General features: G+C 39.4%; 1 protein-coding gene across 1 annotated transcript; it reads right to left on the minus strand.

The window, feature by feature from the left end:
* Positions 1-1801: 1801 nt before the first annotated feature.
* LOC134187163 (uncharacterized) lies at positions 1802-15475 on the minus strand. The gene is made up of 50 exons (XM_062655314.1): positions 15305-15475; positions 15072-15245; positions 14833-15006; positions 14591-14764; positions 14342-14515; positions 14098-14271; positions 13861-14034; positions 13616-13789; positions 13526-13540; positions 13338-13460; positions 13097-13270; positions 12766-12939; positions 12591-12704; positions 12394-12530; positions 12024-12335; positions 11259-11946; positions 10560-11198; positions 10240-10485; positions 9651-10172; positions 9470-9595; positions 9297-9416; positions 9102-9230; positions 8916-9038; positions 8726-8851; positions 8546-8659; positions 8366-8479; positions 8178-8291; positions 8008-8121; positions 7823-7936; positions 6370-7757; positions 6241-6303; positions 6074-6186; positions 5908-6015; positions 5725-5834; positions 5573-5657; positions 5404-5506; positions 5249-5340; positions 5104-5196; positions 4883-5032; positions 4714-4822; positions 4554-4657; positions 4439-4496; positions 4040-4375; positions 3650-3975; positions 3512-3584; positions 3381-3437; positions 3190-3318; positions 2897-3127; positions 2558-2837; positions 1802-2500 (listed from the first exon to the last, which is right to left on the minus strand). Exons 1-50 carry the CDS (start codon positions 15435-15437, stop codon positions 2238-2240), a joined length of 9960 nt encoding a protein of 3319 aa, XP_062511298.1. The 5' UTR covers positions 15438-15475; the 3' UTR covers positions 1802-2237.
* Between the last annotated feature and the right edge of the window lie 486 nt (positions 15476-15961).

The following is a 15961-nucleotide window of genomic DNA, read 5'->3' on the forward strand; positions in this document are numbered from 1 at the left end:
GCAACATGTGTTCCAGGACAACCATTCGTGACGATGGGTCTGGAAGTTCTCCATCATCTCTGGACGTACCGTTTCGTCCATGGTCTTAGTGGATAGAGCCGTGTACATGCTGTCGGTGTCCATCCGAATCAACTCAAAGTCACGACAGTCCACGTACTTGTCGAGGAAGTCGTAGTAGAACTCACGCATTCGTAGTTTGGCCAATCGATAGACTGCGCTGCCCACAGCTTCATCCACCTCTGGATTGTTGAATAGTGGGCACATCTCTTTGAACTTATCGTGGAGGTTGGGAGGGACACGGATGTCGACCTCTGCATACCCGAACCACTTGTTGGTGGTTTGACCATTGGTTTGAACAATGGGTTGGACGAGGGTTTGTGCATTGGCTTGGGGACTGTTGTAGTGCCAAACAACTCCTTATCCGCGGGGCATGTGCTTGGCCATTGTCGAAAGGTATAGACCGTTGGCATCGTAGCCCACGATCTTTTGGCAGAGGTGTGCATTGTCGTATTGGTGTCGTCGAATGCGTATGACTCCAGCTTCGTGATACCTTGTGAAGACGAGACTTGGCCCGCCTACGACTGCACCTTTCAGCATGTCGTAGGCCTCCTTTTTGGGAGCCACAATGTTGTGTTCTTCGTGATGTCGGTGGGTGCCTTGAGGTAGGAACTGGAGCAATACACCAGGGAGTGAGGCTGCGTCTTTTAAAATGTCGACTCCATACTCATGAGAGAAGTTCCTCATCTTGGTGAGTGCTTAAGTTTTTATGTTCCTCTGTTTCTTACATTTTTAGACTTAATTACCTTAGACTTCCAACTCATTTCGTATACATAGCATTTAAGGTAATCTCGTAACTTAATTAATTAATTAATTAATTAAGTCACATGCACACTGCACTGACAGCTGTATTTTTGTCGGAATTTACACGCAATTTTAGTTACTCAAGTAGATAAAAAAGTTCTCCAAATTTGAAACAGCTGGGAGCTATAGAAATGACATAAAAGTAAAGAGACAAGATAGGGATAACTGTCGTGCTTTTACAATTAATTCAAAATGGCAATTTTTCTATTGTATTGGCAGGATGCTGGATGACCTCTGTCACCCCTATATGCCAACCACTATTGTGTTTGGTGATATATAAGCCCATATGCAAACGTTAGCCATCTGCTCATGCATCCACATACCAAAATAATGCATGCACACTACAGTTAACAACTTAATTAAAGAAACTGCTTGTGCCTGGTGCAGAATTTGCTTTATACACACAGAAAATTAGTAGAAATTATGATTTCTATATCATTAGAAACGAAATTAATGGCCACATCTACGTACAACTCAAGCACTCTATAGTACTACTATAGCTCTTAATTAAGTATACAATCTGCTGCCTATACATAATTAACACAAACGTCTTTTTAGAGTCCTTGCCACAACAACAATACATGAGGAGAATATCATAAAACACAACGTAAATTATGCTGGATTTCTTTAATTAAAATTCCCTCTCTGTTTTGAAAGTCATGAATCACTTTGCAATCATGATAAAGAAACACCAATTGATAAAACCGAATCAGAATCTAAAAGCTATTCCAGATCCATCCTATGTCCAAATGTAAATCATACAAAAGTCAATCAATAATTAACAAATTAATTAATTAAATAGACCTTAGGTTCATGCTCCACAAACTTTCCTATAATTAATTAATACCAGCAAAATGCGTTGCTCTACCTTAAGTCCAGAACCGTTCATAATACTGCGTTCAAACAAGCTATTTACCGCGAGCATGCGCAAATGGCCAGTTTGAATTTACTACCAAAAAGGTTACTTAATTGTGCTGACGCTTTGAAATAAGTTTGCTTAGTGACTCAGTCTCTCGAGCAACGCGTTTCTATTGCTAGTACCATGCAGAGGCAATTGACATATGCAGAAGGTCACAGATCATTTATAATTAACTAAATAGACGTCCGGAAATGGCACACACAAAAAACTGTACGTTAAACATAGCTAGAAAATTACAACAGCTGGAATTTACTGTAAAGCAAACGCGCAGCAGTTGTTCTTTCTTACCTACAAACAGTACAAATGCTTCACGCAATAGTATAAAGCAAAGTTTCAAGCGTACTATAGTTCTAGGCCGCAAGTGTGAATGCTACCATCACTCGCGTACTTCGAATTCCTTATGCAATTGTGCAATACACAGAAAACCCTTGTTCACATAAAACAGACTCTGACCTTACTAACGACATCCAATAGCAATAACGACAGGAACAATTATGATAAAGCACGTTAAGACAACAAGCAGATACCAATCATTTGACTGAGACTGTTTTACTTCCTTAGTGGATGACACGAGCACTGTGTCGAGGTTCCTGACTGTGTTGGTATCAGAGTGATGCAATGGTGCATTTTGGTGCACTCCATAGGAACCAGTGACGCTACATGACCAGCCACCAGCAAGGCATACACCATGTTCACACAAGCTGTCTACATCACAGTTTTCTAATATAATAGAAATAAAAATTATAACACCCAATAAACCATTGCTATTCTTCCTACCTTTCTGACCCTTGAATACAACAAAAATGTCAGCAATGGCCAATGGTTCATCATTGCTTGCAAGAAAGAGAATGGTCAGTGTCTGAGGATCTCGCCAAAACGCCATGTGTGGTGTATCCAAAAGAAGAGGTGGATTCAAAATGAGAACTCGACGGAGATCGGCAGGTCTCAATACGCAAGGCATGTTGGTATGGTGAGAGAATGAAATAGACAATGATGATCCAGATTGTAAGCTGCCCGAGGGACTGTTAACGGCCTTAACATACAGCACACTTGGAGCCTGACAACACAAAAATTGCCACACGAGTAATCATGACTTTACTGTAAATCATAACTCGCCTGTCGGTTAGCAGCATTTCTTCTCTCGGGTACGTCACGTTTCTTAATCGACTGTGCCAGTGTACCATACGCTAAGGCAGCATAATCGTCATCTGCAAGAGACACCTCACAGCCATCAGATACAGCAAGAGACAAAAGTGGTGCATTGTCGTTAATGGGTGATATCAATACACGGATACTGACAGTGGTGTTGAGAGAAGAAGACCCACTGTCACTGATTGTCACATCAATCTGTCATGTAACACTCTCAACTATACAGTATTTTGTCAATGTAGCAAAGACACCATACTTACATATCGATCAAACTCTACGTTCTGTTCTTTCTGATTCACACAATATAAAGTTGGCTCATCCTTAAGATTGATGTAGAAAACGTCAGAACTCAACACTTCTTGAAACGTCTTTCGGATAGCGACTACATCCTACAAACACACGTACAATTCATTTATGCAATACAATTTAACCTGACAGATGAATTTCTTACCATCACCTGTTGATCAACAGACATACTGATGCTTTTGCCATCATCAGAAAATTGACACTTTCATCAACAAAACAGTATTCAATCAATGCATTGGCAATGGTTGCAAAGTAATCTACTATTTCATATATTACCAAAAACCCTGTGTCTGGACACTGCAATAAATACACATATTCCATTGCATCAAGCTCTCCACAACCCGTGGCTCTACAGAGTAGACTTTCAATTATGTACCACGGTACTAATAGTCTAAACATGCAGCACTGTAAAACCTGAGTTGAATAATCATCTTTTGAATAAACTGTTGCTGTGTGTTTTCCTCCTCATCTCTAATGGCAACACGATGTGGCAAACTCACGACTTGAATACCAGCTCCATTATCTCCTTCCTCTATCTCACTGAACTCTATCACATCTTCTTCGCCAAAGCCAACACCAAGACTCAACTCTGGAGGATCATTGCGTCTTGTCACCGTAACAGTAACAAAAGCAGGCAATCCTGCTACACCCTGTTCATCTTTCAACACAATCACAACAATTCTTGAACCTTCTTGTGGCTCATCAACTTTGGTGTCTTCATACTGCAGCGTCAAAATGATCTACAAAAGTACACTGTATATGAAAACTAACCCGACGACAAAATGTTGACACAATATATTCTACTTGTCTGTAAACTTCAAAGCTGGCAATCCCAACAAGCGTTATGTTAAATGACGAATGAAATGACGACACATTGATGCTAATATTGCGAATGTCAGCTAACAGCTTATCGATTATCAATCTCTCCTCCATTTTGTCAATAATGCCATGCAGTTGTATGGTAGCCCCTCCAGCATAAGTGCTATCAACATCAAAAATTGTTGTTGCGTTTGGAATCAAATTGACAGGTTTGTCCTCCTCAGCAAACCCAACAGCATAATTTCGATCTGAATCCAACGGAAACTCCGCATCAGGACTGAAGTGTATGATAGGACCATCATTCACTGGTGTGATAGCCACCTACATATGACAACATTATGAACACAGAATGTGATGATGTTACAAGAATAAAGACTTGCATACATTGATTCCCACTACATCACTATTGTTGGTTCCATCAGACACGATCAATGTAATGACTCTGCGAAAACCTTTTTGAACTCAACTGAGACTTGACACCCACTATAACATGTCTTACTTCACCGTGTGTTTCAACACACTGGATCTTGGTAACGTGAAAGAGTAAGTGAGAGATGACACTACTTCCTCATACATCTCAATAGGAGCAATACCATTCAGTTCCTTCAAACAGTAAAATTTGGAGTACATTCTTTGTGTCAAATACCATCTGCACTTACCAAATAACGATGACCAGCTTCGGTAAACTCATTGACAGCAATAGTAGTCTCATTTGTATTAACCGATATCACATCACCTGCCTGGCTGTTCAAAAGTGTAATGATGGCTCTATATATCGGTTCAAAAAAGGTTTGCAAGTGTCTATATGTCAATAAGAAATAATCTAACCCAGAAAGAAGGCTGTTGTCACTGTCAGTGATATGTACAGAGTCGTGGGGCAAAGATGCTGGGTCACCCCCTTCGATAAATGAAATATTTGCAGACAACTGCTGACTGATTAATACAACAGGAGGATTGTTCACATTAATCAAGTGAATTCTATTGGTACAAACAATATATGAAGCATGTTGTTTGACAAATCAGCTAACAATTCCATCATATATACATACATCACGACTGCTGTGCCTGGTGAGTTTGCTCCATCGGAAACACCAAACGTCACAACAATGTGGTCAAACGGCAATCCTCCAATATCCTCAAACCTGCACAAACAACCACAATTATCAATTAGCTCAAAATAGCTCAAAAACGTACGTATTGATATAGATGACAGAGTTCAACATAGCCTGATATTCTATTTCAGAAGCATCACCCACAAAATGCAGCTCTCCTTTCACTTCATCATACTATGACACACCGTGATAAATATTAAGTATATAACTACTTACAATTAGTCAGCATGCACACACCGTTACGTTAATCCATGGAAAGATTACAGTCGCATTCAATCTTTGATACACGATAGTCTCGGTCTCTCCCAAAATCTTTACAAATGCTGACTTTACTGGAAAGCTGTCAACAGGAGATGCAAGTAAACATAGCAAAACTGCACTGCACCAGAAGTGTACACATGTGTACATATCATTGTCCACATCAGTCAATGTTAAAGTTCCACCAGTCACAAATACTTCTTCCACACCCTCTAGTAATTCTGTTAAGTTTGCTATAAAGCAAACAAAAACAAAATTAATAATGGACAAACAACAATTAACCCCTTATGCAAAGCAAACTTGCAATATTGACAACCGGAGAGTGTTCATTGTTGCCAATGTATCTGAGAGTTACAGTTACAGTAGGGGCTGCTTCGCCAAAAATATCCACAATTGTTACATTCACATATCTTCACATCACACATACAAGCACTTATCTACTCCACCATAAATATGACTGTTTCTAAATAATGAGTGATGTACCTGTACTCTCCATATACTGATTCAGATGCTGCATGACTATACATCAAAGATAGCAATACGTGCGTTAGATTAGCGGGCTTCGACAGTCGTATAATCGTTTTCTGCCTCCTAATGAGACAATCCAAAAATATCACAGTACAAAATTACCACGACAACGTCTGCTCACATTCCCAACTTGATGTTAACAGTGCTGCCCTCTCTAATAGCATTATCCAACTCCACATAATCGGAAAAAGATATTCTTTCTTGAGTTGCTGCCTGACTGCGAGAGTAGTCCACCTGTAATTAGTTAAAAGTATAACATATCATGATCTACAGACAAATAATACGAACGTTCTCATAGAAGATGCTGGCAGATAAAGGAACAGACAAAACAAGTTCAATTCTTTCCCAGTCCTGTATACATGTAAAATAAAGCAACTCTATATACACCACTGTCTCTCTACCAATACAGTCACATACCGTGTCACCGAAGTCATCGATATCCAACTGCCTAGCATCATTTACTATAAACAACGTTACACCTCCACTGTTAAAATGAATTTCAGGAGGATTCAATGTCATGTTATCTGCAGCATTAAAGTCAACAGAAGTATGTTGACAAACACTCCATTTTCCAATCACAGAAGTACATTTCCACAAGTGATCGACAAAGCAAGTGTTGTTACAACCATCAATGTCGATACTGAAGCCATTGTCACACTCCTCTGACTCTTCGACTATTCCATTACCACAATTGAAACATATACTCATTTCATAGAAAGGAGTATGGCATGTGAAGCCTTGAACTTTCAAGCAGTTTGAACAACCAGGACTGTTTTCATTGTCGCAATCTTCTCCAGTCACACGAACACCATCACCACAATTCTTCTTGTAACAAATATTGGGTGCCACATTTGTGTTGCAGTCAAAACCTGACTCACTCGTACACTCACTAGAACAGCCATCACCAGACATACTGTTTCCATCATCACAATTTTCATCAACCACATTTAACACACCATTACCGCACATAGAGCATGCTAGTGTTGCATTGATAGCTTCAGCTGAACTGTCACATAAAGCAGTCAAACTTGCAGCATTTTCTCCACTGCTCTTAAATGCTAATTGAACGGTTGTAGGATATACAATGGATGGTGAGTCCGTCGCATTGTCTACATTGCGTCTAATTCGCTTTACTGTTGCATTCTCATCAATGTCACGACGTTTTCGACTGTTTGAAGATAACAATAAAGAACACACATCACTAGTAACACTGGTAATGCCACTAGGAGCCCCTTTAAGTGCAGTGATGGTTTCTTGAAGCTGAGCACGCGTGCGTAGTGTAACATCTGTTTCATTGACATCTTCTGACAACTCAACTTCTACACAGATATAGAACCCTCTATCTTTCAAACTACTAGCCAGTGCATCAACAGTGTCTCCAGCACAAGACTCAATGAGTTGCAGCATCTGCTCAATGCTTTTGTCACGCAGAAGGTCATACATGTCAAAGACTTCTGAAACTTTGTTAGCATCAGCAGAGTTAACAACAGTGCTGCACAGAGACACATTGAAACATGATTCTTGAGCACGAAAAACAAATTGCTGAAACGTAGTGCATTCTGATGGTGATGGTAAGCTGGTATAATTTAGTTTCAAATATTGCTGAATTTGTTTAATCAAGCAAGAACTTGCAGCAGAAGTCCAAGTTTGGGTAGTCGTAGTGCTACTCTGTAGCTGACAAAATGGCAGGAGAAGTTTTGTGAAGTATGATCGAGAGCAAGGAAAGGCAGTCTCGGCACACTCAACAAAATTACTACAGTCTGATGGCAGGTAACTACTGGTACAAGGAATAGTTACATTCGGTTCTACAAATCACAATAATCAATTTCAACGTCAATAATTAATTAATGTCTGTTTTTATCTGTATTACCTCTCTCACATAAAGTTCCACTGAATTCACCAGCACAAGTGCAAACAAACCCATTGACAAGATCTGAACAAACACCGCCATTCAGACATGGATTGATCAAACACTCATTGATATCTATGACAACAAACCAATAATGTAACACAGTGCAACACTTACTGAACATTTCATGCAATTTTTCTTCTTACCTATCTCGCAGTTTGCTCCACTGTAACCTCCACTACAGTTGCATGTATACTCAGCCAGCACATCCATACAAGTACCACCGTGTTGGCATGGACTCGACTCACATCTGTTAATCTCTGTAATACGTCAGTATACAAATGTAAGCAAAACATTAAACAGAACAGTCACTTACTTGTTTCACATAAATCTCCAGTAAATCCTAATACGCATTGACAACTATAACTCAGATGAAGGTCACGACACTCTGCCCCATTGTGGCATGGCATCGAGTTACATTCATTTGTTGCTGTGTCACCAAAACGCGTAATGTAACAAATACTGCCTATACCGATGTTCATATCCAACGGTGACTACACTTACCTCTTTCACAAGACAGTCCTTCATAACCAGGGATACAGTCACATTCATACCTATCAAATCTGTCCGTACAAATACCATTATTCTGGCAAGGATCTGAGTCACACTCGTTCACCTCTACAGACACAACAGTCAGTATGCACCGTTGTATGTATATCGTGCAATGTACAGCGAGTTGCTAACCTTTATCACAAACAGTCCCCGTGTAGCCTGATGAACACAAACACGTAAACATACTCAAACCATCACGACACTCTCCATCATTTAGACATGGGTTGGATGCACAGTCATCAGCCACTGCAAAATCAACACAACAGTTCAACAAATTAATAAAACACCATTTAATTGAACTGTACAACGTACATCTGCAGGCACCACTGATAACCTCTGTGCCCAAAGGACAGGAGCAGTTAAAAGTGCCAGGTAAGTTAGCACAATTTTGTCCGATAATGTTACATGTAGTGGGATCCTCTACACACTCGTTAATGTCTGCACAAACAAATTTGTGATTAGTCGATCTGAATTCCTTACTCTTGCGGTGAGCACTGTCGACCTCTACATGTGTGACCATCAGAATGCAATCTATATCCATCACGACATTCACAGCTAAATGACCCATTTGTGTTCACACACAGCTGTTCACAATTGTCTTTCTTTTCATCGCACTCTTTGATATCTAGTTAATTCAAACACTTATTGATTTGATAACATCAAACGTCCAGCCAACTGTACAGTGTACCAGAGCAGTTGAAAGCATTCATGTCAAGCTGGTAACCTTTATTGCAACTGCATGTCTCAACGTTGTTACTAGCATTTCGTGAGCAAACATGCTCACATACTGTAACTTTCTCACTACAAACTTCTTGTGCTGCAAAGGAATCGACTAGATTAGTGCAATAAATTCCAAAAAGATATCTTTACTAGTATTACTTACGTATGCAAGTAATGTTATCACTATCCAGCCGAAATCCACTGTCACAGCTGCACCAGTAAGATCCTGGTATGTTGTTACACACTAGGTGACAAGGGACACCCTCTATACATTCATCTATGTCTAATCACAGACATTATGTTACAAGTAACATTCAAATCAATTTAAACAAAAACCTGAACAGTTGGCATCGTCATCATCCAGCCTAAATCCGTGAAAGCATTCACACTTATAAAATGGTATTTGATTACTACACACTTGATGACAGTGGTTCAGTGTTGCATTGTTGCATTCATCAATATCTGCACAGCAGGTATATATACAAAGCATATCGGTTCACAGCATTGATCATTTTACCTTCACATTTGCCTGCCACCAGCTCAAGTCCAGCAGAACACGATCCACAATCAAAACCAGTGTCTGGTGCAGATCGATCAGTACAGTTAGTACCTTCTGGACAGTTTGATGTTAAACAAGCATCAATATCCACACTACAAAATCTTCCTTCCCAACCACTACCGCATTCACACTGTTCAAGAATAAACTGCTCCTCTCCTCCATCTCCATCTGTCATTATACATACTGCATTTTTTTCCAACCGACATGCACACAGACGAATGAGTGGCTGAAGCTGACTGCTCGAACCAGTCGTATCATTAGCAATAAACAGAAGACTCACAATACCAGATGATGCGGGTGTCCAAATAAACACGAACTCATCCCCATTTCTTGCAAAAGTATAATCAGCCAATGGAGGAGGAATACCTTCTACTGTCACATTGAAAGCATCGCTGTCTGATCCAACGAATACATACCTCACGGTCTGACCAAGAGTAGCATTTAAGACATGACTACCATTTAGAACGGGAGGAAAGTTCACTACAACATAATACGTAGCGTGTTACCAGTCAGGCATATGCAAACTTATGACTCTTAAGTTGCTTACTCAGAGAAGTAGACTGTTCAATTAGCTGTGCATTAGTAACAAGAGTTTCTTGTCCTATTTCTGGATCATTTGTTTCAAATGTGTCGAATAGACATTGAGGATCGTCATTGCATGCAGTTCTTTGTTCACCTGTGTAGCGGCTGACAGCTTCATCTGGAAAAACTGGAATGTGATCAGGATCAGAGAAGGTAGTCACATCATTCCCATCGTCATAGTAGAATAAAGATTCGTTTTCAAATACTTGCCCTACGACAAAGCCAATAGTAGTTATCAAGATATCAAATCAAAAACAAAAATATGTAATTAATTAATACACATACATGTCTGTGAGAGATGGTGGATTTCACGATCAGTTGAATTGATGGATATGACTGTGCCATTTCGAGCTGTCAAGTCATTCGACTTGTCATCGTCCCACACACCCAGTAAACCTCTTGTATTTCCCTTAAAAGTGTTGGGAGCTGCAAAGACCACAGTCAATAACGCTTTCTTTATCTCCACAGTCACTGATATTCCGGAAGAGAAAACAGCCACTAATTTCTTATCAGCTGGACGAGCCAATACCATGTTATCTAATCTCAATCGAGTGACATTATCAAGACCAGCAAACTCCCCAGTAAATTCACGCCAAGAACTTCTCTTCAATGCAGAGTCACTGGAAACAAAAGTGTCTTCTAAACTGTAGCAACAAGCCTTCACACGAAGAGTATTATCGTCCATCAGCTCGGTATGAATGACGCTTGACTTTAATAGCGACCGACTAAAATCAGTACTTGCTATAAACTCAGCTGCAGCAAATGCAGAGAACACAGTAGCACTCGAGTTCTCTACCAGACGTGTTCGACCTTCCAACACAAATGTTTCGTTTACAGTCTTCATTAGAATGTATTCACCAACACCATTGAATGTGTACTGTTTCCCATCCAATGTACTAATATGTGGGTCTCCCCAGGTCCAAGCTAAAACAAAAATAAAATGCAAACAAATAATTAAGAAACGCTGCATCAATACTGCCATACCCCAAAATGGTGGAAAGTAACCAAAACATGACTGAGAGGGACGACGCAGATAATACAAATTGCAAAGATCAGTCTTGATACAGCAATCTTTGTAAGGTTGAATATCAAAGTTGCTATGAAATAGTGGGAAACGTGATGCATGATAGCGATTGGCAGTACCACCTTGTGGGAGATTGTTTAGAAGAAATCCATCAAAAAATCCAAATTCTGGTAAGCTATAACAGCACTGAACTTGAGAATCATAAAATAGTGATGGGAATGATGACACGTAACAAACAGATGTCGAAGTTGACCGATACCATTGGTACGTCCAATCGCTTGCAGCCTGAACTAACGAACAAGGACATGGTGGAAGAGAAAAATACCAAATTGGAGACACTCCTTCACGATCGATATCGTCAAAGTACCAATTGAGGCAAACAGAATTGCCAGCACAAATGTTGGTATCTTCACTGACTTGATAAAGCAGCTGTCCCACTTGTCCATTATCTGAACGATGAGACACAAGGTTGATAACTTCATCAAATCCAGACAAGTACTGACTGTAAAATACACTAGCATCATAGGACGTGTAGCCAACTACAGCTGCGGTGCCACGACCTGACCACTGCAGACCATCGCTAGGATAGTTAAACAAGGAAAATGTCTGCTTACCATCCGTGGCAAGTACGACTTGGTATGTGTTGCGCTAAAACAATAATACACATTAGAAACTAAATTAAGCACACTGTAACACATACATTATACTAAGCAAAATAGCGTTACCCTATCTGAAAGTGAATCTGAATATGTGCCAGAGCCGTCAGGATAATTTGGCACTTGATACCAAGTGGCAACCAACACCCATTGTGCTGTAAAGAAATTGTCTCCAGTGAAGTCACGTACATCTTTGGTAGCTCTTTCAATATAAGTAGAAAACGATGCCTCATAAACATTATAGAATATCATTCCATCTCGACGAATATCAACATCAGACCAGAAAGGTGCCACAATTGATGTATATGTGAAACCTGGAAATACACGTGGGTAGGGACTCAAAAAAGGCCGATCAAATGAGATAACAGCATTTGTTGAAATCTACAAAATTTAACTACAATTACAATAGCACTGACTGTACCTTCTGCTCTGTTCTTACATATACTGACTGGTGACTTTGTCGGCCAAAAGGAAAACAACCGACTCCAATAGCAATTGGACCATGAGAATAATCATCTAATGCCGGTAGAGAAAAATCATTCTGAGATGTACCAAATGAGTACATGTTGCCGGTAGCTGAATGTAAACCAAGTTAAATTAAATTACAAGGAATTCATTAAAATAAGCAGAACATACACATGTGACAGTATGTTCCCATGAAGTATGCTGTACAGATGCATCTAAAGCTACCAAACGTGTTAAGGCAGCTGCCGTTATTCTGGCAGGGAAATGATAAACACTCATTCACATCTTTAACAATAAGAACATGACCATTTCTACTCAACACAGTAACTTATAACAACAGCTTTACCTTCACACACAGGATTCAAATTGTCCCACTTCCCATTAGATTGGCAGATAAGATGTGATCGTCCCGAAAGGACAAAGCCATCATCACAACTAAACTCAACAACTGTTTGACAGTCAGTGCTGTTAGAACTCTTCTTGCCATGGTATGGTGTCATCAGTGGCGAGCAGTAAACCGCTATACATAAACATCAAGCGTAACATACCACAACATGTCAAAGACCAACTGATCACATGAGAAACAAAGATCTCATGAGAAGTTAGACTGTCAAGTTCAATTCAGTACTCCCGCCTACCATACCTACATGTCGTTGCAAGTGTTAACAGCATGATACCTGTACATAGTGGTGGATTTCCATCCCACTGTCCATTTATCTGACATGTGAGGTTTACTCGGCCAACTAGGACATAGCAATTATCACAAGTAAACTTCACTGTTGCATTACATGTATTGTTTCCAGTCGAGATACTGCCATTAACCGGATACTGCAAACGTGGACAAGTAATCACTATTACAAACATGTAAAGCAAAATCAACATCAGCACGTTGATAATCAATCATTCTGTAATAATTACAGTGACAAGGTGTAGGCATAGGCAGGGTTTCTGTTGGCGACATGAAAGCAACTGAAGATGGCATTTGTGATAAAGGAGTAAAAAAGGATGAGGCCGCTGCTGTTGACAAAATACTGGTTGAATCTGTTGAAAAAATTAACAAACTTTCAAACTGCCAAGTCAATACAATGGCCTTCAAGTAAACTCACAAAAGTATAATCGTTCTGCAAAATATATACAAAAAAGTAGACATGTACAATTAATGTATCACTAGGTACTTCATTAAAGCATAAATGTACCGTAACAAGTTGGCACTATGCTATCCCAATCTCCATTGGGTAGACAAGTCAGCCTCCGATTTCCAATAAGATCATATCCTTGATCACAGGCGAATTGAGCCACTGCATAACAGTTCGTGTCTCTGATGTGTACTGATCCATGATCTGGTGCTTCCAAAATAGAACAACTAATGACTGGAAAGGAAGACGATTATCTTAAGTGGTACTATCAGATGGTAGTAATCTAATAAACTATAATAGCTCACGGTTGCAGCTGGGTACTTCAAAGTCCCAATGCCCAGAAGGAAGACATGTCAAAGATGAGACACCACTAAGATAGTAGCATTCGTTGCATGAAAATAAAGTAGTTGTGTTACATTGTGTCTCGTTACTCGACATGTGACCATTAGTGGGCAAGCTCAAACGAGAACAATGAATAACTACATTAAAAATTAAGTAGAAACAACTACAAATGTCAATTTATAGCATTCTAATTAACATACCTTGACATGATCCAACAGATTGATTCCAGTCACCAGTTTCTTGACAAGTCAATGTATCACTCCCATAAAGGTCATAACATTCGTCACACCCCACAGCCACTGACGTGCTGCAACCTCTGTCAGTAGTAGATAAAAACCCATTCTCAGGAACTTCCAGAATAGGACACTGTTTATCTGCAAGTGATTCAAATTATCAGCAAAATCCACCAACATTAATTAACAGCAGAAGATACTTTCGACTTACATTGGCATACGGGGATTGTGTCATTCCACTCTCCATTTGATAGACAGGCCAGACTTGAATTTCCAACAAGACTGTAACATGGTTCACACATAATCTGAGTCACTGTACCACAGACAGTCTGTATTGATGACATTGATCCAAATACTGGTTCATCCAACAATGGGCAATGAACAGCTGAAAGTACACAAACATTAGTTAAGTTAATGCCACTGACGTACTAACATAACAATCCAAATCATACACATTTACCAAGACACTCGGGTGGCTCAAAGTTCCAAACACCAGAAGAATGACATGTCAGAAATGATGGACCGCTGAGATTGAAGCATTCACTGCATGTAAAATGAGTGGTTGTATTGCATGTAGTCTCGTGGCTGGAAATATCACCGTTTGTTGGAGAATTCAGTAAAGGACAGTGTATCCCTAAAGAATTGTCGCTATTTATATCAATACAATTGTAGCTACAACTTTCCGATTGCTGTTATTCTTACTGTTACACAATCCAACTGGTTGACTCCAGTTAGCAGATGTCAGACAAGTCAGAGTCTCATTTCCTTGAAGACTATAGCATTCTTTGCAACTGACATGTACGGACTGATTGCAGCCTCTGTCTGAACTTGACAACAAGCCATTATCAGGAGCACTCAGTATGGAACAATTCTTGTCTAAAAGAAGAGCCATATTGTAACAAATGCCTACTACTACCATAAATAAGGTAATGCACAGTTACATTGACAAGTAGGTACAAGATTATCCCATTCTCCATTTGGCAAACAGGTCAGACTAGAATTTCCGATAAGATCATAGCATTCATCACATGCGAATTGAGTCTTTGTCCCACAGGCTGTATCATTAGTTGACATTGTTCCAAACGCTGGTGCCTCCAACAAGCCACAATGAACAACTGAAACAATTGTTACTCTCAATCCCATCAGAGTCTTCATCTCAATCATGTATACTTACGAAAACAGCTGGGAACTTCATAGTTCCAGTCACCTGAACATTGACATGTAAGAAATGACTCTCCTGTCACGTTGTAGCATTCATTGCATGTAAGCTCAGTCGTAGTGTTACAAACAGTCTCATTGGTGGACATTTTTCCATTTTCAGGTGGACTCAGAGGAGAACAACGCACCACTAAATCACAAAATATTGCAATTTAACAAACTGTAATTACCTCTACCTTCTAACTATTTGTAAACTTTGCTATATATCACTACAGATTACAGAGGAATGGGGACATAATTTTACTACAATCTTATTTAAAGTATATTATACAAAGCACATCAGCATATAATGAAACGTGTATAAATCAGTCACCAAGCTTTCACTAACTCAAATAAATCTAAACTTGTTTGTGAAGTGGTTCAACTTCTACAACAGTACAGCCAAAAATTAAAAGCTTCAAATTGTGTGATTCAATATTATATTTATTTGATTCTATATTACATATATTTTATATCTCAGTCAATCACTTCAAATAGCCTTAGACATAACACTTCACTTTCATATTTTACTACAATGTCAAAAACCTAAAAAGTCTGTTAAATTGCCATGTGCTGACATCTGTATATGTGCCTGAGTATTGTTTACCATAGTACAAAACATAAACTTTCAAAC

Source organism: Corticium candelabrum, chromosome 1 (genome assembly GCF_963422355.1).
Source record: "Corticium candelabrum chromosome 1, ooCorCand1.1, whole genome shotgun sequence".
Lineage (NCBI taxonomy): Eukaryota > Metazoa > Porifera > Homoscleromorpha > Homosclerophorida > Plakinidae > Corticium > Corticium candelabrum.